This window comes from Numenius arquata, chromosome 2 (assembly GCF_964106895.1).
Source record: "Numenius arquata chromosome 2, bNumArq3.hap1.1, whole genome shotgun sequence".
NCBI classification, from domain to species: Eukaryota; Metazoa; Chordata; class Aves; order Charadriiformes; family Scolopacidae; genus Numenius; species Numenius arquata.
The window spans coordinates 16293634-16317193 of NC_133577.1; the positions used below are offsets into that span (position 1 = coordinate 16293634).

Sequence of the window (23560 nt, forward strand, 5' to 3'; positions counted from 1 at the left end):
GGCCCCGGTGCTGGGAACAACTCTTCAGTGTTACCCAAACACAGCCTTGAGAACTGGGTATAAACAGCCTTAGGGAGAACAAAGACATAACCAACTTAAGTAAAATACACCACAGACAGTAAATTTAGATCCAATGTCGGCTTGCAGACCAGTGAAGGAGTCTGTTAACACATATATAAAAGTGACCCCAAGCAGACCATACAGTGAGAAGGAAAAAAACCGTCAATATCGACATCATGTTCCTCCTTGAAAAGGACTCACTATGTCAGCCTGTCCCAGACTGAAGCCATTGAGCCCAGGACCCAGAGGGGCAGTAGAAGGTTAAACGTAACACTAGAGAAATGGTTGTTACCAGGAAGTTTGTATAGCTCTTATTTTAACTATATATAATTTACTTTGCACATACAATGAACCTGGTCTGAAATGAACACCTTTAGCAGGTAATGAGATTTTCAATGTTGTAAGATGGTGGAAATTCACACAATGTATTCTGTAACCTGTGCGCAAAAAATTAGTAACAATTTTTAGCTGCACCAGCAACTAAAGATATATGTTTAGTGATGGATTTTGCTGGATTGCATGGTTTGCAGGCCCAACTTGTGTCATTTTTCTGAAACATTTATGTCTCTGAGCCCCACATTCTATTCACTTATTCACATATGCACCACTTTTACATCAGTGTCATTGCAATATGCTATTGCAGTATGCTTTTGCAGTTCACCTTGCAGGTGTCTTATCAACATGCCCAGCACCAAAACAGTACTGGGAGCTACTCTGTACATGTTCAAATCTAATATGTGGCCGCATTTTATTGTCCAGTTGCTAGAGAGCAAGAAGGTGCATTACTTATCCTGGTAAAAAAGCAAGCTGTCTAGAGAGGTTTTGTTCTAAGGCTAATTTTATGCTGAGGATTTACAGAGGAAGCTGGTTTATGGCTAGATTCCCAATCAGCATAGACTGTCTATGGGTGAGGTTAAAAGGGGCCAGGAAGCTTGGTTTTGTGGTGTACATAGCAGGGACTATGCGGTTATTTCTAAACCTAAATCTGGCTTGAGTCACCTTTATGGTGTCATTGATTCCATCATGCACACTGTGCCTTTTAATCCATCAAATATGATTGCTTCTCTCATCCCAAATTTCAAACAGCTCCAAGAGGCTGCAGTCATTTTAAAAGAAAGCTTCTCAACTGAAGTTACCACAGATACATTTTATTTTCCCTGAAATTATGTAACTTACACACTAATCACGGAATCACGGAATTGTCAGAGTTGGAAGGGACCTCTAGAGATCATCTAGTCCAACTCCCCTGCTAAAGCAGGATTGCCTAGAGCACATTACTCAGGACTGCACTACGATGGGAAACAAACAGCCCTACACCAGTAAATGCTTAAGATGAGCTTTCAATGGCCTATCAGGGCTGAAAATGGACTTTTCAGTAGAAAGAGAACATTTTATCTATTCCAATGGACCATGCAATATCTGTGCACAGATCTGAAAGATGGTGATATACCAGTATTAAAGGTAGGCTACTGTCTGCATACCTGATACTGAGTTTGCCTTTTCTACCTCAAGCAGCAAGCAACGCCTTCTAGCTTCCCACCATTATAATGTTCAAATGCTTTTATTTCAAATAGTCTTAAACACCACACATGACACCTGCTTTGTCCCTCTTCCTTCCTCCTGCCAACTGACTACATTCCCCTTTCCCTGCTGCCCTCCCTCCCTCCCTCCCTTCACAGCCCTACCAACTCCATTCCCCATTCTTGACCTCAGGCTTCCTCCTCAGTCCTTCTGACATCTGGCTAAGCACCCCTTTTGCCAGGCCTTAAGGCCCCTTTTGCCACATCATTTCTGCTTCCTGGACCCTTGTTGTTGTCCCATGTCATCTCACAGGCTTATTCCCTTTCTTCTCTCTTTCTTCTCCTCTTTCTGGAGCTTCCACTACATCTCTGACAGGTCACTGTCACTTCCATCAGCTCTTGGCTTTCATGGACATTTGAATGCCTCTGTACCAGGATCTACCTTTCTTTCTGAGCGACCTCCTTCTCCAAGGCTTCCCAAACTTGTTTCAGGCTCTGAGGGCACCACCAGACCTTGCTGTCCTAGCCCAGTTCCCTGGGAATTCCCCCACCCTGCTCCATGTCAGCGCATGTCCCAGTGACACTGCAGTAGGGCTGGTCTCCAGCTCCCCACAGCCCTGCTCTGCCCAGCCATGGGCCCATCTGTGGTCCCACTTCCCACAATTTTGGCCCTGTCCTCAGGTAGGTGCCAGCCTTGTTCTGACAGACCCATGGAGTCTGATCTCCAGGGAGCAGATGGCCCTTGCAGTGCCCTGGCACACAGGCCATTAAGAAGGCTGCTTTGAGTGGCACTGCTTTGAGTGACTCTTCCTTCTCTGCCTGTTGCCATCAGCTTCTGGCTACACAATTCCTCCACAACAACACTCCTTTTTGGAGTTCTTTCACACTCCTCATGCTCTACTGTATTCATCTCCATCATGCTGACTTAGGCCTAGACCTGCCTGCAGTGTTTCCTCTCATACTGGGAACGTCAGAGATGTGCAGGCATTTGCAGAAACGTGGAGACAACGGAAGGTCCTTTCACTACTGTAGCTATTAGAGGCTAAACTAAAACCTGCATTTTTTTCTTATAGAAAGTATTTTCCTGCACCAGTTCTGGAGAGAAACAGTTTGGTGGCAGTGTGGTCGACCCTGAAATCCGAGCAGCAGGAGTTGTGACAATAAGACCTGTTTCTTATCTGTCTGGAAAGGGTCCAGACAGGACTCAAACTGCAGGAGCTGAAGACAACCCTGGAAGTGTATTATTCCTACCTTGAAACAGATGGTGGTCAAAGATAACACAATCCTTCTCACTGCCTCAACAAGCAGTACAATAATAGCAAGTTTACTCTGGCACCCAGGGTTGTTCACCTAGCAGGGGAGGGCCAAACAGAACAAAAAGGCTGCAAGCACAGGTGGATAAATGTTTAAATTAATCTCAGTAAGAGACAGATGAAAACAATCCCATGTGCACTTCTTTCCATATATGCCCCACAAATATTTCTTATGCATCGCAGGGCAGTGTTGTATGCAGGATAGATTTGTAGTGATGCTATTCAGATGAAATAAATATCTCACCAGCACCTGGGCTTGCCTTGTTTTACCTTGTTTTAGCTGCCTCTCAGTTTGCTCTCCTGGTTACAGACAGTGAGAGAAAACATTCCTTCAGTGGCACATCACCACCTTGTGGATAAGTTTAATTAGTGCAGCTCTCTTAGAGGAAAAGGCGGCTGACCTAAGTCAATTAGCTTCAGCTTAAGTCAGAGTTTAAATGAATTTTGGGTAGTCTATGATCTTGTCTATACTGGGGAACTGATCTGCATAGCTGCAAGAGTTAGTCTGGTACTATCACTTAGCTATTCTGGAACAGCTTTTTGAGAGCCTAGGAAATTTTTCAGGAACAGCAAAAATGTTCACATTACACTGGAACAGCAAAAATAATCAACTTCCCTAAGTTAACAGATCTAATTGGGCACAATTCATGTGCTGAGACACTGGACCAGATGGACAAAGTGCTCCCATTGTCATTAGGAGAAGCTAAGGCAATACGCAAATATTTAAAATAAACCACTTCTTCCTATGGTATTCTGATTTTCCCTGGCACACCTTTATCTCTGTCCTAGGGCATGGAAATTATACAAGCTCTAGCTTCCACAGAGCCAACATTGTTGAACTCATTTGTAAGGTGCCATGATGTCTTTCAGTACTCTAGACAAAACTCTAGGCATAAATATCTTAATGGATATAGGGCTCGCTGTTCATATTGAGATGTATTCAAGTTCTAGCTTTATTTAATTCAGGTAAGACACTGAGCCTTGGTCTCTTACTTTACTAGACTATTGGATACTTTAAGTATCTCTTGATGTCTCTGTTGAAGTTGTTTTGCTTTTATATAAACGTGAACGGGAGCTGGAATTCTGTTCTAAGGCTACAGCAAACAAAAGGAGATTGTTCCTCATAGAGGGCAGTTAAGCTGCAAATCTCCTTGTATATATGTGCTTCAGAAAAGGGGATTGCACAAATTTCTGGAATAAAAATTTGCTGATAGCTGCTAAACACAAAATACCATATCTGAATCACAAATCACTACAGGCTGGGAAAGCAGATGGATTTTGGGTCTCATAGAGTACACATGTTCCAGGGCACCAGAGCTAGATACTCTGACTGACTACTAGGATACAGGCTCTTTAATTTTGTCTCAATGAGTGCTAATTCTTTTTATAAATTAGAAGAGCTTCACTAAGAAAGCTTAAAGAGAACAATCTCTACACAGGTCATAGCCTAGTGCAGTGTCTCCAAAGTATGGCAGATGAACTGTCTCATGGTAGCACATGGCAAAGGTTCCCAGTAGGCCTCCAGCTCCCTCCCAGTGTTCAAAGAGTGAGAGGCCCCACGAGCCAGCCTCAGACAGAGCCTGCCTGCAGGCACTGACAGCAGCGGGCCATGCCTTGCTGAGAGCTGGCTGGCTACAAGTCCCCATCAGCACCTGCCCACAATCCTGCATCTGCCATTTTGGACTGTGTGGGAGCTCAGGGTCTGAGTTTCTTTTTGGCATTAAACATGCCAGACATCTGAGTATCAGTTTTCTGCTTCTGTCCCGGTTTGAAGTAAAACCAAACCAATTTTCTGTTCTGTAACTTTACATCCTAGCTAGGCCTCCTCTAACTCTCTGAAATTAACGGCATATTGTGGAGAAAACTGCTCGTTCTCAGAATGATAAGACCAATGTTTGTGCTCCGTGCCAAGGAATGGTATGCAGAGAGGCCCTTGCTTATACTTACTGCCATAACAACCAATGTCAGCCAATTTCGTTATTTGCTCCCTTAGAGGGTTGGAAACGGAAAAAACGTAGAGGGGTCACATCGGTGGGGAGGAGCGGACAGGACAGGTGTGACCCAAACCTGACCAACTGGGGTATTCCATCCCATCTGCCCCATGCTCAGTATAAAAGCTGAGGGATCAAAAGGTCAGCCCTCTTCCTGCCATGGCTGACGTCCAGAGAGGACTCTGTCTGTCCATCTGCCTTTGATCCCGATCCGTGTGTTCCTGACTCCAGAGCTGGAATCCAGTTCCCATCCATCACTGAGTCCAGTCTGGGACTTCCCCAGTGCCTGCCGGTGATGTGACTGTCATCCTGGGAGCTTGATACGGTTTTGTGTATATTGTATCTATTTCATTATTTTCTTCTTTATTTTTATTTTAATATTAATTCTTCATTAAAGTAGTTAACTACTTCATTAAAGTAGTTAAATTTAGTTCATTCTAAACTTCTGAATCTCCTTATCTCCTTCTCTCCTCTCTCTCTTTTTGGGGGGGAGGAGGGGGAGGAAGAGCCATCTGTCGGTCTGGTTTTGGTAAATTCGGCTGAAACCACGACAGCTTCCTAGGAGAGCACCCTGGGCATCAAACTGTGAGATATTTATGGGGTATCTCTCCTGTTCTTTGCACTTTTCCTCTCATCTCTTTTTTTTTTGTTTTGTTTTTAGATTGAAAAGACTGTGATTTATTTGCCATGAAGAGCAGGGGAACGAACTTGAATCTCAAACAAAGAGAAATGCCAGGAGAGAAAAACTATTTCCTGTCCAGGTCTATAGCTACAATAGCTACAAAATTATAGAGCAGCCTAATAATAATTATCATCTAACAGCTTCCAGCCTAGGCAATCCATTTTTTATTTCTCTAAGTTAAACATAAATTATCGACAGCATTTTCTCCATAGGCTGTATAAAACACCCTGTTGTTCAATGCAAACCCACGTGATTTCCTGACGGGTGCACTGGAAATAAGCTGAAAGGCAGCAAGACTACAGAAAGCCTTTCAAAAGTGTTCACATTGAATAGAGACAACACCCAAAGCCCATTGGGAACGCCTTTTCTTTAGCAACTGATGGTAAAGCCCTGTGTGTTCCTGACAGAACTCAACTACTCTATCAATCAAAGCAACTGAAATCCACCGCAAAGCCAATTCGGCAACTCCAACGGCTGGAGTAATTCAGCATGAACATAATTGCTTTTACTTAGGATTATAATTAGGACCCATTTGACAAATGTCGCTCTAGCTGGGCCAGGGATAATGATCAGGATGTAATGAGTTGTGGGATGCCTACCTTCTGGGCCATGGCTCCCTGCGTGCTGAGGAGAGAGCTGCATTCCCCTTCATGGTATTCTTCTTTACATTCACGGCAGAACACAAACTGGAAAACAAACCAAAGCACACAAGTCATAAAAACACATTAGGGATATAGACAGCAGGTTACAATCACGAAGAGTCATACAGCAGATGATCTCTTGCCCTTCTCATCCCATTAAATTCCCATAATCCTCCTAATTGTGCATCTTATTATACACTCATCATTAACACAAAAATTTTGCTGTTATTATTATACATTTCATCAGTGAAGTAGCATAAATGCCATTATTAAAAATGAGATTTTGCTATATCGTCCATTTAGGGACATAAAGTCATACTAGATACTTCTGGGTGTGTTTCTCCTACAGTGAAATCTGTTTATACAAGAAGGCCGCTGGCTGAAACAAGCAGTTCTGCTTTATGGTGTTTGCTAATGGAAATAGTCTGTTCATAGTTCTGAATTACATGAATTCTCTATGGAAAACTATTGCTGACTTTACTAGAGAATGATCACTTTATATAGGTCATATGAAATACCATCTTCTACAAAATTGTATCCTTACCATGGACTTTTATAGAATGGTTTAAAAAAATCCATAGAAAGAACACAGTGACAGGTTGGTTAACATGGGCTTTAAGGAACTACCTCTAGACCCTTATTGCATTTCTAGCAAATGTTTTGCTTTCATCTTCCTTAAATTACATTGTTCATTACATAAGGCTTCATTTGAAAGTAATGTCTTTTGCAGATGAGTAAAACAATTGTCCCTACTTTAGTCTGAGCTGCCTCTGCCACCTAAACTGGTTCATATGTATCAAGTTGGATGCCTTTTTTTTAAACTCTAAAATGAAGATATCTGTCTTGACATGTGTCAAAATCTTTGACCCATCAATGCTGCATTAAATTCTGTGTCCTTGCAGGTAAGGGGGAAAGTCAATAATGTAAAATGGGGCTCTTATGATGTTTTAAAGCTATGCTGTCTTGATGCAATTCCAGACTCTGAAAGATCTCTCAGTGGTAAGCCATTCTGACTGGCATTATAAGCAAGACTGATAAAACAGCCTTGATTTTTAGATATAGAGCTGTATTCACATGCAATGAATAAAGGATATCAGGAGGACATGACACTAGAACATTTGTCTGCCATAAATTCCAGCTTTTGCAATTTCATTTTGAACTCTTTCAAGCTGTATTGTCACTTTTCTAAGAAGCACTGAAAATCATATTTCATTGTCATGCTAAAGAAACTGCACTTCTATGAGAAGAAGCATTGTGTAAGTCCAAAAGGATTGATCCTGTTATTCAGAAAGTCAGGGAAATGTGGAGCAGAGGAGCAGAGTGAGTGTTCTAACTTCCAGAGGTATCAAACCTAATCACTTGTTCGCTTTCTTGTCACTTCTCTCCGTTATTTTGTCGATGATTTAAAATGTTTTATTTTACTTCCACTAACACTGATTTGTTAATTCACTTGCGCTCGTTAGCAAACATCTTAACAATGGAGGCGCTTTAGCAAGGTATGTTGTATGAGAGGCTGCATTATTGTAATAGAGCATCATTTAAATACAAAAACAATTTCCGCTGCGTTAGTGTTAAAAGTTTCAGCCATGTTGAACACCCTTCAAACACATATGGAGAGGTACTCTCTGTCTGGATACCTAATATCTCAAAGGCTTGTAATTAAGTTTCTGGACAGGTTTAACTGTATTTCCTACTATGTGTCTTTTCTGTTTCCTTTGTGACTTTATCTCCTTATGACCACATCTGGCTGAAAACATTTGTCTGAAAGGGTTTTGTATACGCTTGTTTTATCACTGCCTTATCACACAACGCCTCAGCTTGCTTTCCTCACTCCAGTCTCTCTCACTTTCCCCATGCAAGTGCAATTTTAAACCTTTCATAAACATTGAAAAGGGGGAATTACTGAAGAAGAAAAAAATTCCTCAGGGCATATATTTTGCAAAGACATTCTGGCCTCACAATGTAGTCGATGTGGCGGTGCTATTTATTATAATAATAAAATTCATAAACTCATGCCATATTATTTAAAGATGTGAAATGCATTTTCTCATTATAGAGGCCACTTTTTATACTTACCTTTAAAATAAAAATCCTCAGGACCAACATTACCGATGTTTTCCCCATTGGCTTGCTGTACTAGAAACATGCACGAGTGTGTAACTGGGCCTTTCACTAACAATTGTATATCCTGCAAGTAAGTCCATGAGTGAGTCTGCCACATCCTTGTAATGAAACAAAGCCTCATTTTTTTGGTGAGACAGGATACTCTTTTCACATCTTATTAGATAATGGATGAGATGTAAAATCAGCTCTGTGGCAAAAGAACACCCCGGAGGCTGATCGGTTTGTCAGAATAAATAGGCATCTCCCAACAGAAATGCATTAAGCACTCCCTTTTTATGGCAAAGCATGCATCATAAAGAAAAGGCATGTCACTTACAACAAAGAGCAGTTTATGATAGTTTTATTCATTTTTTACATTCAGATATGAAAAATATAATAAAGTTTCAGTAATAAAATACAGCAACTGCAAAAATGCTGTCAGTTAACTTCTACTTTGTGGTTTCATTAATATTAATACAGTTATTTTGCCCTTGGAAAGAAAAGGATTTAAGTTGTTCCATCAGGACTTAACATTTTTACATGAATTTAATATTAATAAGTGTTTAAAATTACTATAAGTAGTGTAATTACTACTAATAGTCACACTTTCTTTTCCTTCATTTGCCAAAAAAAGACTGGCAGATTACTCTGATAATGTAAACAGCATATAAACTTCCTGTGTGTTGGTGTATTTAGCACTTACCGTTGTTACCCTTGAAAGATTCCTCTGTTGGAAAACAACGAATACAAATAATAAATCCCAAAGGCCCCACACCTACCCTCTAGGTTTATGCACTAAAAAGAGGATTAGCAGGGAAATCCCCAAAGCACTGAAGGGATTTAGGCACTGGAAATTAATATAACCTCTGTGTGTGCTATTACAGGCTTCTGAATATCTGTAAAAATGTATCAGGTAGGCCTAAGCAGAAATCCTGAATCCAAGTGACCTCAGAATAGGAGGTATTAAAAACCTCAACAGGGATCCAGATCCTGTTTCTAAAATCCTCCTATCTTTATGATCGTTGAAACAAAAGGTAAAATCAGACCAAACTCTAGTCAGCTCTATGGGATTCAAACCCCACAGATGACATCTGCAGTGCCAAGAGTAGACGCTGAACAAAAACTAGGATGATGAAACTGAGCTGTAGCCTCAGTTATTCCTGACTGGGCCATTTATAGTGTTTTAAGTGTTCTAAGTTTGGAAGTGGGAGGAGAATGTGGCTCTCTTTCAGGATGAAAGGAAAATGAGTTTGTCATTTACATGCTATGCTGGTTAGTTTTTTTGAAACAAGTTTTTCCCATTTCCTTTTTCACAGAATTTCAAAGATCTGCTTTCCCTTGGCTTAAGCACCACATCTCTCATTCTCTCTCTTGCCTACTGAAAATGCCTTTTCTTTGGCTTCTGATAATATCTCCCTATAGTGCTTATGAAATATTACTGTTAAAATTATCTTTCTTCCAACTTCAATACAATGCTCCCATTCTTGAATCCCTACACAAAGCTTCAAGCTTGAGTTCCCTAGTGTTATTTTAAAGTTACTCCTCAACTTAAATATTCCTTTTCTTTTTCACCCTTACCTCCTCCCATGTGTATACACAGCAGAATAAAGGCGAGGGTGCAGTGAGGGAGTCGTATCCAATGTTTAATCTGCAGCACCATAGATGCACTGCTAGGGACTTCTGTGTGAGCTAACAACTCAAGCACATCCCCAGGTTTCTTACCAGGCTTCTGCAACCCGTGTTAAAATCTGGACTGCCACACCTTCGCTCCTACCATTATCACTATTAGCTAGACTGCAGACAGACAATGTATGATACATGGATCGGCCAAAGTGTATTTTCCAAAACCGACATTCACATCCAGATTAAAGACATCAGGTGAGGAAAGATGCACTCATACCTCTGGTACAGTGTTCCAATGGCTCACCAAAATCACTGTTTAAAATTGTATCTAATGTCTACTTTGACCCTTTGTGGTTTCAGCTTCCAGTCACTGCTTCATATTTCTCTGCTAAAGCTTTCACTATCCCGTATTTTCTTCCTGTGAATGTACTTATGTACTGTAATCAAGTTACCTCTGAATCTTCTTTAACCCAAACAGAGAAACTCTTTTTCTCACTGGCTAAGCCATTCCTCCTTCCTCTCTCCCCCAGCTTCAAATCATATTCATGGCACTTTCCTGGGGACCGTTTTTTTTTTGTCATTAATTATATTTGACTAATCTTTGTATCATTGCTGTGCTGTATCAGTGGAGTCTTTATATTTGCTTCTGGATCACTGTCAAGTATTGAATCGTGACAGGTTTGCTGTCGGTTCCTGTTGAATGCCGCTAGCAATACCCTGCTACACACGCATTCTTCACAGAAAACCCTACTTTCTCTCATCTGCCAGTTCTCAACCCCCACGACCACCACCCAGTGAGGCATCCATACTGCATCATCTGATAGTGGTGAGGTCATGCTACTGCACACACCCTAACCATGTCAGTTGGAACCCAGCCCCCTAAAGCCTTTTATTGATATATTATGGTGATGATTTCCTTATCAGATTATACTGTAGTTTGAAGTCTTACAAATTAAGATTAAATTGGTTTTGTGCAATTACTTTTTCTTATCAAACCTGTAATCTCATTATAGAATGAAATCAGTTTCTTTTGATATCACCTGTTGTCATTGAGAATATATTGACTAACAATCTTATCAAAATCGTTTTGTCTTCTCTGCTCTTCTACCTTTTTTTCTTTGATCTTCCCTCATTCAGTGCTGGCTATCTGACCCATCACTACGGATGGGAATCGTGAAAACTAAAGGTACTGAAGGAAGGCAGGATCAGCATCTCCATCAGCACTGCAGCTTTCTGCAAGCAGTGCAAAACTAGTATGCAAGAGATGCAAAAGTTCCTCAAAACCACGACTATATGTACAAAGAAAAATCATAGGTCTTCTCACCTTTCATTTAAAATGCAGGGCTTACAAGTTTCATCTTGCCTTCTTAGGCAAACAAGTACTTCAAGAAATCAACCTTCAATGCCTCTACTTACTCTTTCCTCTAAAATCAAGTCCAAAGTCAAACAAAGAGAGTACTACGTTATAATCATAATTCATGCTAAAGGTGAAATAAACCACAGTTGACAGGTGTTAATTTTATTTTTTAATGAGCTGTGACATGGTTTGACCCCAGCCAGCAACTAGGACCATGCAGCTGTTCATTCCCTCCCTCCCTTGCCCCCTAGTGGGATAGGGAGAAGAGGGAGAAAAAGGAAAAAACCTCATGGGTAGAGATAAAGACAGTTTAATAGAACAGTAATGGAAGAGAAAATAATAGTAATAATAATGGTAAAAGAATATACAAAATGAGTGATGCAAGACAATTGCTCACCACCCAATGATTGGTTGCCCAGCCTGTCCTGAGCAGCAATCGCAGATCCCTGCCCCCGAGCCAACCCCCATTTCTATACTGTGCATGATATCTATGGTATGGAATATTCCTTTGGCCAGCTTGTCCTGTCTGTGCTCCCTCTCAGCTTCCATGGGAAGCTGAACGAGACCTTGACAATATAAACACTACTTAGCAACAACTAAACCATATGTTATCAACATTATTCTCATACTAAATCCAAAACACAGCAGCTACCAGGAAGAAAGTTAACTCTATCCCAGCTGAAACCAGGACGGCTGCCAGAAAATGAACATTAAGTGCTATTGCAATGTGAGAAGGCTATAGTATATTCTAAAAAAAACACAGGGTAAAAAAACCAAGTATAATCTAAGATATGCATGGAACTCGATAGATTTATTTTCATGTCTTCAAAAACAGTTAAGTTCTGTATTACACATCAAAGCAAAGTACTATAGCATTCTAAGATACTTGCATGGCTTTGATCACCAGAGCATCAGAGCATCTTGAAATTGTAAGTGAACCTCTCTCACCGCACTCCCGTGAAGCAGCAAAGTGCTACTATTTCTGGTTTAGTGACTGGAGCCTAATTCATAGCAATCCTTGGCCATAGATCCCTAAAATTTGAGGGTCTTAATTAAGTTGATGTGGAAACCCAAATGCCATTGAGGATCCACACCAAATTGGCTTATCCAAGGTCACATAGTGGCCCCTCTAAGGGAGAAGATTTCAAATTTTTAAACATTGGACTCCCTGCTAATCATGTCAGGTCATTCCTCAAAAGAACCACACCCCCGTTTCGTAGAGTCAAAACTCAGTTTTATAAAGGAAACTGGTAATGTTTTGCCATGCTTTTTTTCTTTTTGGTAAATGAAAATATGATGGGGGAGTGCAAACAAGTAGTCACCAATCACACAGAAACTCCTACAAGTTCCAACCAGCAAATGTTTATATTGTGTACAACAAATGTATAGTTTGGGTTTTTTATTAGACTAAAGGGATTTTTCAGTTAGATTTTTTTTTTACCTGTAGATTATTTTATTAAATAGTAACATAAATAAAACACTGGAAAGGCAAAGAACTCCTTCTCTTGACCTGACAACAAGATCACCCTGTCAAAAAAACCCTTGAAAATGTAAAATATTATAAGCTACCAAGTTTCAATCTAAATGATCTTTTGTAGTCAAACTCTAGACTGCTGATTATACTGAAAATATGAGCATGCCTTAAGAGGAATCAAAGCTATCAGAGAGTGACATATAGAATGGCTCTGCCCATAGTACCTGAAGTCTTCTCTATAGTGTTTCTGTTTAGAAAAATGTAGCTTCCAACCGAACTTTCCAAAGTATAAATTATAATGTCATAGTGAGTGATACATACAGATTTAGATTTAATTAAATCTAATTTAATTAAATCTACAGATTTATATTTTTTAAAGAAAAGCCCCTAGACCACAAATTTCACTAGAAAAGGTTTTACTATATAGAGTATCTTTTGAGTAGGACAGCAGTGTGATTCTTGGCTAGAGTCCAAACCCCCATAAACACAGACTAAGCATTTTTTTACTTTGAAACTATGTACTTTGTAACCTATTTTCACCCAAAGTCAATTAAACTTCCCCCTCTCCCTCCGCCTGAACGTCACAGTCTTTGTCCTGCTACTGCTGTGAACCGCACATCTTGGGTATTGAACCGACTTTGCCTCTGGCACTTTGTTCTACCCAGCACCAAGTGTGAGACAGTCAGCCACATGCCCTGTCTTTTGGTATTTCTTGTGCTTAGAACAAGACCCTTTAAAAGCAGAATATTTACCATCTGCAGTAGTTATGTTTGCTTAGGATTTGTGGCCTTGCCAATTGTCAGTTATAGAACAACCTGCAAATTCTACAATGAATATAAATGCCACAATAGAAAAAGTATCCATTTTTAATGACACCGATTTTATCAGATATAATGCAATTGCAAAGCATGGTAGTACTTGCAGAGCAATTTTGGTCTTTTTCCTTATAATAAAGTACACACATTGGATATGCATATTTCATCTAAAATCAAACTTTTGTAAGGAACAGGACAATCTGTCAAAACACAGCATCAAAAATATAGCTGCAGTCTCTGCACAGCTTTTGCAGTCTAAGGGCAATTTACCATCAATACTATGAGAGGCAAATTTCCGTAAACATGAAAAGCTTTAAATGTAGGACTGCATCAAAATGTCTTAGAGATTTCAATGTTTTCCTTTTAAACCTGGAAGTGAAAGTCTCGCTCCTGACTTCTACAAAACAACCCACAGGCTCATTCCCTAAGATCCAGATGACGGCATGTACATCTTGAGGCTCTTCAGTGAGTGCTGATGAGTTTGTGTCTGTCCCGGAGCTTGCCTTCCATCAGGCAGCATTAACCTAAAAGATGGGTTGGTAAAATGGATGGCATAAGCTTGGAGAACCTGTCCTAAACCTCCCCAGATCTCCTGTTTGCCGATTTATGTGGATGGGCAATCTTACTTTTTCTTTCCACCTTCTTCTGAATTGCCTTGTGGTCCAAGTGCTGCAAGCGATAGAAGCTGAGAGGAACCCAAGTGTTCCTCTCAGATGAAATCACTGCAGGCCTCTGTGGGAAAACGGATTATGCTCTTTCCAGATTCCTCTACCCTATGCCTACACACAAGGGCATTGCACAATCTCGTTCTTCGCTCGTTGGCTGGAAGGTGAGACTTACTAGCCCATTCCAGAAAATAAGAATGAAAAGCCTATAAAGCAGAGTTAGTAACAACATCATGTGGTATATTGAAAATATGAAAACCTGTTATTTGTTGTGCTATTATGTGTGCATAATAGAGTCAGGTCTTGTTATCACTGATGAATCCCATCTGATAGCTGACCACTCATGCAAACATGAGTTCAAACACTGCAAAATTTTCAAAGTGGACCATGGTTTTGGTTGTCTGAACAGGCATATCTGGCCCTGGCAGAGCTGCACATCTTTTACTGAGACAGAACAATCCTGTGCCCTGGAGCACTGGGATGAGATGCCCAGACTGATGCCACCCAAGCTACCTCTGGAAAAGGAATCCAAACATGTTTAAACAAAGCAGGCAGCTGCCTACAGCAGCAGGCTGCTAAACACTGCACGACATTCATGTCCCTGTGACTTACCTCACCTGTGCCAGAGCTGCGGACAGCAAGCAGAGAGCGCAAGACTTCTAGCTTGTCATGCTACAGGGACTATGACCAGTCCTCAGATGTTAAACATCACTACTCTGAGGAGCTCTTCCTAACACCAGAAATAGCTGCTGCCACAGAATCTGACCCCTCCTTCAGGCCCAGCTGTGACAGCCAGGCGTCTTCCTCCACTCTTAATTCTTGCCTACCTGCTTCTCTGCCTTCTCATTTCTACACAGCAGTAGTCCAGCCCCTTTCCATCTTCTTCGGGTGGCAAAACTGAATTTCACTTGCAGCTTAGACTGCTGAGAAGCTTTAAGGCAGCCCTGCTGGAAGTCTTACAGCCATGTCAGTAATCTGTAGCTAATGCAGCTCTAGCGCACTGGGGACCTGGGCTGCTCTCTCTGCGTGGTGCTGTGTTACGCCGGGTAGATGTTTCAGCACTGATGGAGCTAGCTTGGGGATGCAGAACTACAGACATCCCATACTTCATTGTGTAGTACAGACATGACAAAGAAATTTAATTCAATATTAGGCTCTTGCTGGCACCACTGGAGAGAAAAAACAATTGCGTATTGGCTTAATTCTGTTCCCATTTAAATAACTTTAGTAAGTGGTACGGACACCTAACCACACCTATCTAGTGTCTAATTTTGAGTAATTTTATGACTAACAAAATGCAAAGTGGATGCAGGTAAACTTACGATTTCTACACATTTTTTCCTTAATAAATTGCATAGTATTTATATGAGGAAACACTGAAAAAAAATCAATATTATTGCCACTATCATTTAATGGAGTATATTAGAAACTAAATGCAAGGGATAAGGGGATTAGTCATTTATGAATACAAGGAACATTTTTCAAGCAACCAAAGATGTAAAATGTATCTAAACTCTGATTTTTTAAAACCTTTTTGTAATTTAGTGGATATTATTCTCTGTATTTCGATTATCTCACAAAAGAAGGTATCATTCCACTTGCTACTGCTGAAAAAAAGAAAAAAAAGAAAAAAAAGAAAAAAAACCCTAAATCTTTAAATACATAATATATATAGGCATATATTAAAACATACACTGTGTATCTCTCCCACTTAAAGTAGCAGATTGTATCTTCAGTGGAACAATACAGTATTTACTCTAGAACAGATAAAATCAGAGCATGACTTACTTTCTAAAGAAAAAAAAAGCTAGCACATATGTTGTCAACACTAAAATGGATACAAAGAAAATAAGAAGTAAAATTTTATACAGGAAGAAGCATTATTTTTAAGGAACTGGGATGCAAAGAGGGTAAATAATAGTTACCTTGAGATGCCTTTTGAAAGCGTGAGACAAAGCATTTTATAACAAGCATAACAGCCTATCTTTCGAAAATATTATTCCTGCTGAAGATGCATCACTTTACATATGTGATGTCAAAAGTTGATTTTTTGCAACAAAGTGGTTGGAAGCTACATTAAAATATCACTTCTCACAAGTTTGAAAAAGATGTTTTGTTGCTGAATGCATATATCAGTTCACAAGGAATGTCATGAGGAGTGAATTTTACTGCCTGTGGCTTTAGCTCCTGCTCTAGCAGCTTTGGAGTTCAATTAATATGCCCTTAAACAGTACGACAACCCTATTTCCATATGATAATACTGCTGCTATGCATGCATGCCCTGGGCATTTGAGCATCTAGCTGCACATTTATATGTGCAAACAGACCTGGAAATCTGATGGATTCATTAACATGGTTCTTGAAATGAACTACTGAATACGCAGGCTGGGAAGCTGATGGGAGTTAAGCAATTACCCAGTACCTAATTTACACTGAATTGCAACAGAAATCAAGCCACTCGTTTCCGTGAATGTTTTTTTAAATATCCCTAGCATAACCAAGGCATCTCACATATGAACTTTTATTCCATGCTGTTCTGACTGTGATCCTGTAACCACGTGCAAGAAGCACATATTTTGTTCATCTCCTGGTTGCTAGAATTAACCTACGTTAAAAAAAGCCCACTCAGCAATATAAAAATCTTTCCAGAAGATGGCAGCAGTGATACAGGAATCAACACAGGCAGGCTTTGCTAAGCTTTTGCCATTGAAAAAGATTCTAAAAAAAAAATCATCGTCAACAGTTAAGATCCAGTCCAGGGTTACTAACAGCTGATACATGCAAAACCAGTCCTGACAAGACAGTCTCATAAAGAAGAAACAGTATTCAGATGCACTGAAACACATAAAAAGGAGCAAGGGGTGCTCCTTGTTTCAAGGGCATTTCATCTTCTCTTTAATCTGGCAACAGCTAAAAAGAAGATCCTTCTAAGTAGGACCACCTACCAAATAAAATAGCATAAATAATGTATCTCGGATAACTATGGTGCTGTTTTATGGGTTCATGCTATCTCTTACATGTAGCACTTACCTTTTATAACTATAAACATACATACAGTCTATGTGCTAGGGAGAGGACAAAAAAAAATGAACAGATTTCTGCAAGCCTCTCTCTTCTAAGGAAATGCATAGCTTCTCCACAAGGGTCCAGGGAGCGTGCCTCCCCTCTTAGTAACCAGATTAAGCAAGGCATTAGGATATTTCTCTAAGTGATTTTTTTTGAGGGGGGAGGGGGGGTATGTGGAACTGATTTTAAGCCTCTATTCTGCTTCTAGTTTATGTTTGTCTTATGAAGAATTGAATCCTTTAAAATTAGCAAATAACTAATCTACAATCATCAAGTCTAATCCATGTTTTCTTCAAAGACCAGCACCATTCAGTTCAACTGCTTGGTTCAAATTCAGAGTGTGAACAGTACTTTACTGCAAAAAAATCCTGTATTAGATGATTCTAATTAGAGCCTGAATATTGACACTGAACAACACTTAGAAATTTTGGGCAAATTTCAAAAACAGATGAAAACTTGATGTTAAGCCTCAGTCTAAAATTAGATGTAGCCAGACCTCAGAACTCCATCAACTCCAAGCTTTGAAGGATAGATTTAAACTCATAATCTGCAATTCCAAGCCACCTGAAAAGGAAATAAACTAAAATAAAAAATGTTTAGAAGAGAACCGGGAATGAAATTGCAAGAATTTTTTAAAACCTTCAGATCTTTTTCTCCTGAATGGGGCATCATCTTTGCAAAATGTTCTATAAACAATTTCTATAAACTATTCTATAAATTGCTGGAGAAAGCATTAGAATAATAATGCAAATATCACACTTCATCTTTCAAAGAAGAAAAGCAGGTGCTTCCTGAGAAACACAGGTCTGATCAAAAATCAATGATAGCTGGCCTGGTTCATGCCAGGAGTCCCCTGTCACAACCCAGAGCTCCAATTAAGGATCCCTCAATTTCTAAGCCTTCCTTTCAGTGCAAAGGGTAGTTGTGTGGTTTCAAGTAATTTTCTTCTGAAACAAGAACGTTTTTTAAACTTACACAGTCTGTGCTAATTGTGTTCACAGAGTATATACCTAGTCAATAATGTGACTTCTTGTCTGACCTTTCAAACTGATCCTTTTCTGGTTTGTTGATCCTAGACATTTTCTGTGAAGTAATTATACAAACTACCAAAAAATGATCCCTGAAATCTGAGCTCAGAACATTAGCTGGTTTACAGGAAATGCAAACAATTTGGCACTTGTCTCTGCAACATTTAGATGAACCACACAATAAACATTTCAACAAAAGAAATTCCATCTTCAGATTCTGAGTACATGTGTGTAAATTCAACAAATACTGTCCTGTATCAGCATATACTGACAGGTAGCAAGATCCATGTCTACAAAACATATGCTCCATAAATCTTTCATGTTTATAAAAAATAATATTACAACGTAGCCATTTTCTTACTTTTCCTTGGATTTCTGTCAGATCTACAACTCACTCAATGTGCACTATATTTCTCTAGCTGCCTGGGAGGTAACGCAGCAGGGCACAAGCAAGCTAGAAGTTTTCTGGAGTGCATTGATGACAATTCCCTGACCCAAGTGATGGAAGAGCCAACAAGGGGATATGGTCTGCTGTACCTCATACTTCCATCAAGGTAGAACCGTTTGGAGATGTGAAGACTGGAGGCAGCCTAAACTGCAGTGACCATGAATTGTGGAGTTGAGGATCCTGAGAGGGGGGAACAAGGCAAAAAGCAGGACCACAAGCCCAGACTTCAAAACAGGCTTTGGACTGTTCAGGGACCTGCTTTGAAGAATCCTATGGGAGCCAGCCCTGAAGAAAACTTGGGAAAAAAATCCATGGGATTTATCACTAAAGAGAAAAAAATCTTGGATGACTGTATAGAAATCTTTCTCACACACATAGGTATAGATGCACAGTGCATTCCCAGGACCCACAAATAGCATCAATTTCACTGCTAGTAAACATATGATATGGAACTACAATCTGGATGGCACAACAGATTACACTAAACCCAGGCCCAAATGTTCATCCTTTTCTCAGCAGAGTCCGCAAAGCAGATGCAACCCTTAAATCTCAAGGAAACATATATCTGCACACAAAAACATACATAAGGACCACTCCAAGTTGGAACTTCTGCACAACATGGGAGTAGACCAGACCTGTGTATAAAAATGGTTTATACTTGACTAAAACACACCGATGAATCAGTCTTGGTCCAAAAGACCCACTGCAGGAAGACAAATCAACCACAGTGCATTTGAGTACCAGTGCTGGTAGAAGCAAAAGCTGCATGACATCTCAGAAAAGCAAGATCCACTCCCTCCCAGTACTACTAGGAGATCCCCACACCTACTGACATTTCTTGTTTTCCGAACTCTGAACTGGCACATCCTTTTTAAAGTTTCTGGAATCAATGACTGCAGTGCAAATGATCTACTTTAGAATAAGCATGCATGGCTGATGAGTGCCTCATTTATTTATTGCTTCTAAGAAACAGATGTGGTAGGGCTTATTGTTTGGTTTTAATAAGAAAGGGAGTTCAAGAATTCATCTTATGTGATAATTAGGTTGTATTCTGATGATCTGATTATATGTGAAATTTCTTGCTATCGTGACCAGATCCTGGGCTCATGGAACTTGGAATGACTTCATTTTCTCCAGTGGAGCTACATTAATTTACAGCTGCTCAGGATCAGAGCCTACCTGCCTGTTTCTGACATCTCAAATATTAATTCATATAGCTGTACGGCACCAAGAGTCACTAGAGAAGCACAGCATTCACCTAAATATTTGTCATTTGAGACATTCTGCTGTAGTAATGCACCTCCTCCTGGGCCTCCCCCCACTTCATTACTCTTCCTATGCATTCCGTCTAAATTCATTTTTTCTTTCATTCTTTTTCTTTGACTGTCTTCATTGCATTCCTGAAAAAAAATTCAAGCTCCCCTCTAATTTTTTTTTTTTTAAATCATTTTTTCAAGCCTTTAAAAACCTATTGTCTTAAGAAACAGCGATTGAAATGTCTCCTCTTTTTTCTCCCTCTCTCCCAATACCTTCACTTTCCTTTTGTTCATACCTGGAAACATTACTCTTCTCACATTGCTCCTGAACATACAGAAAGCCTCATAATCACTGTTAGAATTTAATAAAAGCAATAATAAGCTTATAACAATGCTAACAATGTCACTATACCAATACCGGTTAGAACAATACTATCTAACACAAGGTGTGTCACCTCTTCCTCTCATCCCCTTCCCTGCTCTCAAAAGGCTCAGAAGCAGCCAGACCTGGAAGCCTTTCAGTTATGGAACCACGTGACTTTGGAGTGCTCTTGGGGTAGAAACAAAAAGGTATGGGTTTGGAGATATTCACCTTTTCTACCTCCTGAGGTATCCTTAAGGCATTCTATGCAAATGAGTCAATGGTAAGTAGGGTAGCATGAGCTAAATTCTGTATTCAGGACCTGCATAAAAAGCAGATAATTAATCAAGGGGAAAATAAAAAAGGAAACTTTGCTTTTTTCTATATATTATTCAGGTAAAACTGAGCCTCAGGAAATTACTAGTGTGTGTCTAATCCCCACTACTTCAGCATACATGCCTGTGGTTCTATTCTGGTGCTAATCATGATATTTCAGCCTTTTTTGGGGTTTTCTTTTTGCATAAATTAAAGAAGAAAGAACCATGCTAATGGGTCACTGATAAATAGAAATGTATCATTTACCTTGAAATAATTACAATCTGTTGGATTTTTTCTCTTTTCCCCTCAAAATTCAAATCCTTTTGCTACTGGGAATTTAATGCAAAGAAAAAAGAAAATAGCCACCATCAGTGTATGACCCCACTGTATTTTTGTTCTTTGGCTTCAAAGGCAACCTGCCAGCTCACACAGAAAACAAAGAAAGGTTACTTTTGCAAACTGTATTAAAAGCACTCAACAATAATGGCCCCAAACCACTACAGCTCCCAGTTGTCTTATTGCAGTATTTGGGGGCTATTACTGTAGCTTTTTATTAAATAAGGATCATTAGTAAACCTTGTTTTGAGACTTATGTTGTGTTACATTTATGTACTGTTTACTGCAACTGTGCGCCACGAGCTCCTTCTGACTTCAATCTGATTTTTGGATACACAGGAGGTCAGAATTTTTCTATAAGCAGCAAAACAGAAAGAGGCAAAGTATGTAGCAAAATCACAATTGTCAAATAGAGATGGACTTTAATTTACCCCTGTAAGTTATATGTTATTTTCCCACTGGAGAATCAAGTGTGCATCACTTTTCTCAGCTGCAATATGAGAAAATTGTAGTTCATGAAAACCTGGTAGTTATTAATGGGAAAAGGATACAATTTGACTTACAGTTCAAGTTATCTCTATTTTCCATTACAAGAAAGTGTTATGTTTTCAAATTAAAAATGGTCCCAAGCTGCAAAATTCAAGGTTTGTATCAACATTTTGTTTGATCTCATGTTCAAGGAACAAGTTGGAAATGAATCCCATGCTTAAGCTCAGCTCATTTTATAGAGCCTCTGTTCGTGGACTTTTTGTGCTTTTGGAGTCAGTGTCAGGAATTTGGTAAATGCTCATCATTTGTTAATATAAGATTAGAAAGTCAGAATTAACTATTTGCTCTAGCTTGTCCACCATCCTGGATGCCTGAAGTAACTACCTAGCCATCTGCTCAGTACACACACACACACACGCAGAACTACACGACAGCACCTTTTCTTGATGAATCACATACAAGTTTCCAAAGGCAAATAACTTTACAATATGCAAACCTATGATTTTCTGTATTTATAATAATGTATATGCTACTTGAATTAGTAATATGACAATAGATAAAAGAAAGGAATTGCCCTTGAAGTCAAGGAATAAGTACACATTTGCTATTTTTTGAAAAATTTTCATTTAAAGAAAAGGAATTTCTCTGATTTTTGACAGATGCCACTGTTGCTATGGGATTTAATTAGATGTTTTTGTCTTGCATAATGACTGCTAAGGATACATACACATGGCGTTACACAAGGAATTAAGATGTGTAGTTCTTAATGAGAGCGATGTTTAATGCCTGAGAGTAGCAAGCTAGACATTAGGTCCTCATTAAGAATGAGCTTAACTTAAACCATTTGAATAGTCTCACTGAAATGATCTCAAGTATAAGCAGATGCTTAAGTAAAATTTTCCATTAGGTCTTTACTCCTAGTGCACAGCAAACTTATTTAATTAAAATTTTCTAAGAGCTAGTATTAGAAATATATAATGGAGAGCAATTAAAACACGTGATTATCTACATGAGGCCTTCCCAATACGTCAGTTTTTTACACCTGATAATTGACAAGTCAACCTACAGCAAGTCTTTGTAAATCTGGTTTTCTTAATGTCTCCTCTACTGAACTATTTTCTTAAACCAGAAAATAATTTGAAATATTGGTGATGTTCTTGGTGTTGCTATTGGACCATCTCAGCCCACTAGCAGCTCTGCACTCAAAACGTGTCCACACTTCTACAGATTTTCAAAGGAAACTAGTGTTATGCCTATCCCTTTCTTGACTTTGGTCTGAGTGCCTTCCTATTATACACGTCCAATTTACGATGGATGTGCATCTTAGCACTGAACTGTAGACAATAGGAGAGCTATAAACATATAAAAGTAGCATTTCTGTTAAGACCCTGACAGTAAGCTTGTCCATCAGCCACAGGAACTGTAAGGCTTAACAAGATGTGTGGTACTCTGAGATAACGCGTGCCTTGAGGGTGTTGTGAAGTATGAGGCAGAGGCAAATGCTTTTAGTGACCTGCCAGTGTTATCTTACAGTAACATACACACCTCTGAATAGCCTATGAAATTATAAAATAGCCCCAAACTCAGAGAAAATTAAATATATATTTTTTTTAATTTAACAACTAAACAAAAGAAATGAGGTGCATAATAATTAAATGGCCAGTAAAGAGAAAATAGCTTATGAAATGTTTCATTTCTGGACTGCTGGGGAGAATAATAGGCAGGGTCACAGGTGAATGAAATAAAATGTCACGTACATTCTTCATGCTATTCAAGCATAGCAATTTCCCCAAAAGGTTCTTCATTAAAACAAAAATGAAATAATGGAAGAGATAGTTTGGAAAGATTTCTTCTTTTTTTAATGGACCTTAATATTTCTCAAGACACACTCCTATTTATAATTCTGATTGGCATTTGGAATGCCATAGTTAATCTACCAGATTGTACCACAGCCCTGTATAGACACAAATTTTGCAGCCTGTAGTTTAATTCATATAGGTATCTGTAACTAGAA

General features: G+C 39.3%; 1 protein-coding gene across 1 annotated transcript in view; it reads right to left on the minus strand.

Moving 5' to 3' along the window:
• Positions 1–23560, minus strand: part of PRKN (parkin RBR E3 ubiquitin protein ligase) — a 606958-nt gene that overhangs the window by 15321 nt on the left and 568077 nt on the right. Inside the window, exon 10 of the mRNA XM_074144656.1 lies at positions 6166–6252. Within this exon, the coding sequence (XP_074000757.1) occupies positions 6166–6252 (87 nt within the window). The remainder of the gene's footprint in view (positions 1–6165; positions 6253–23560) is intronic.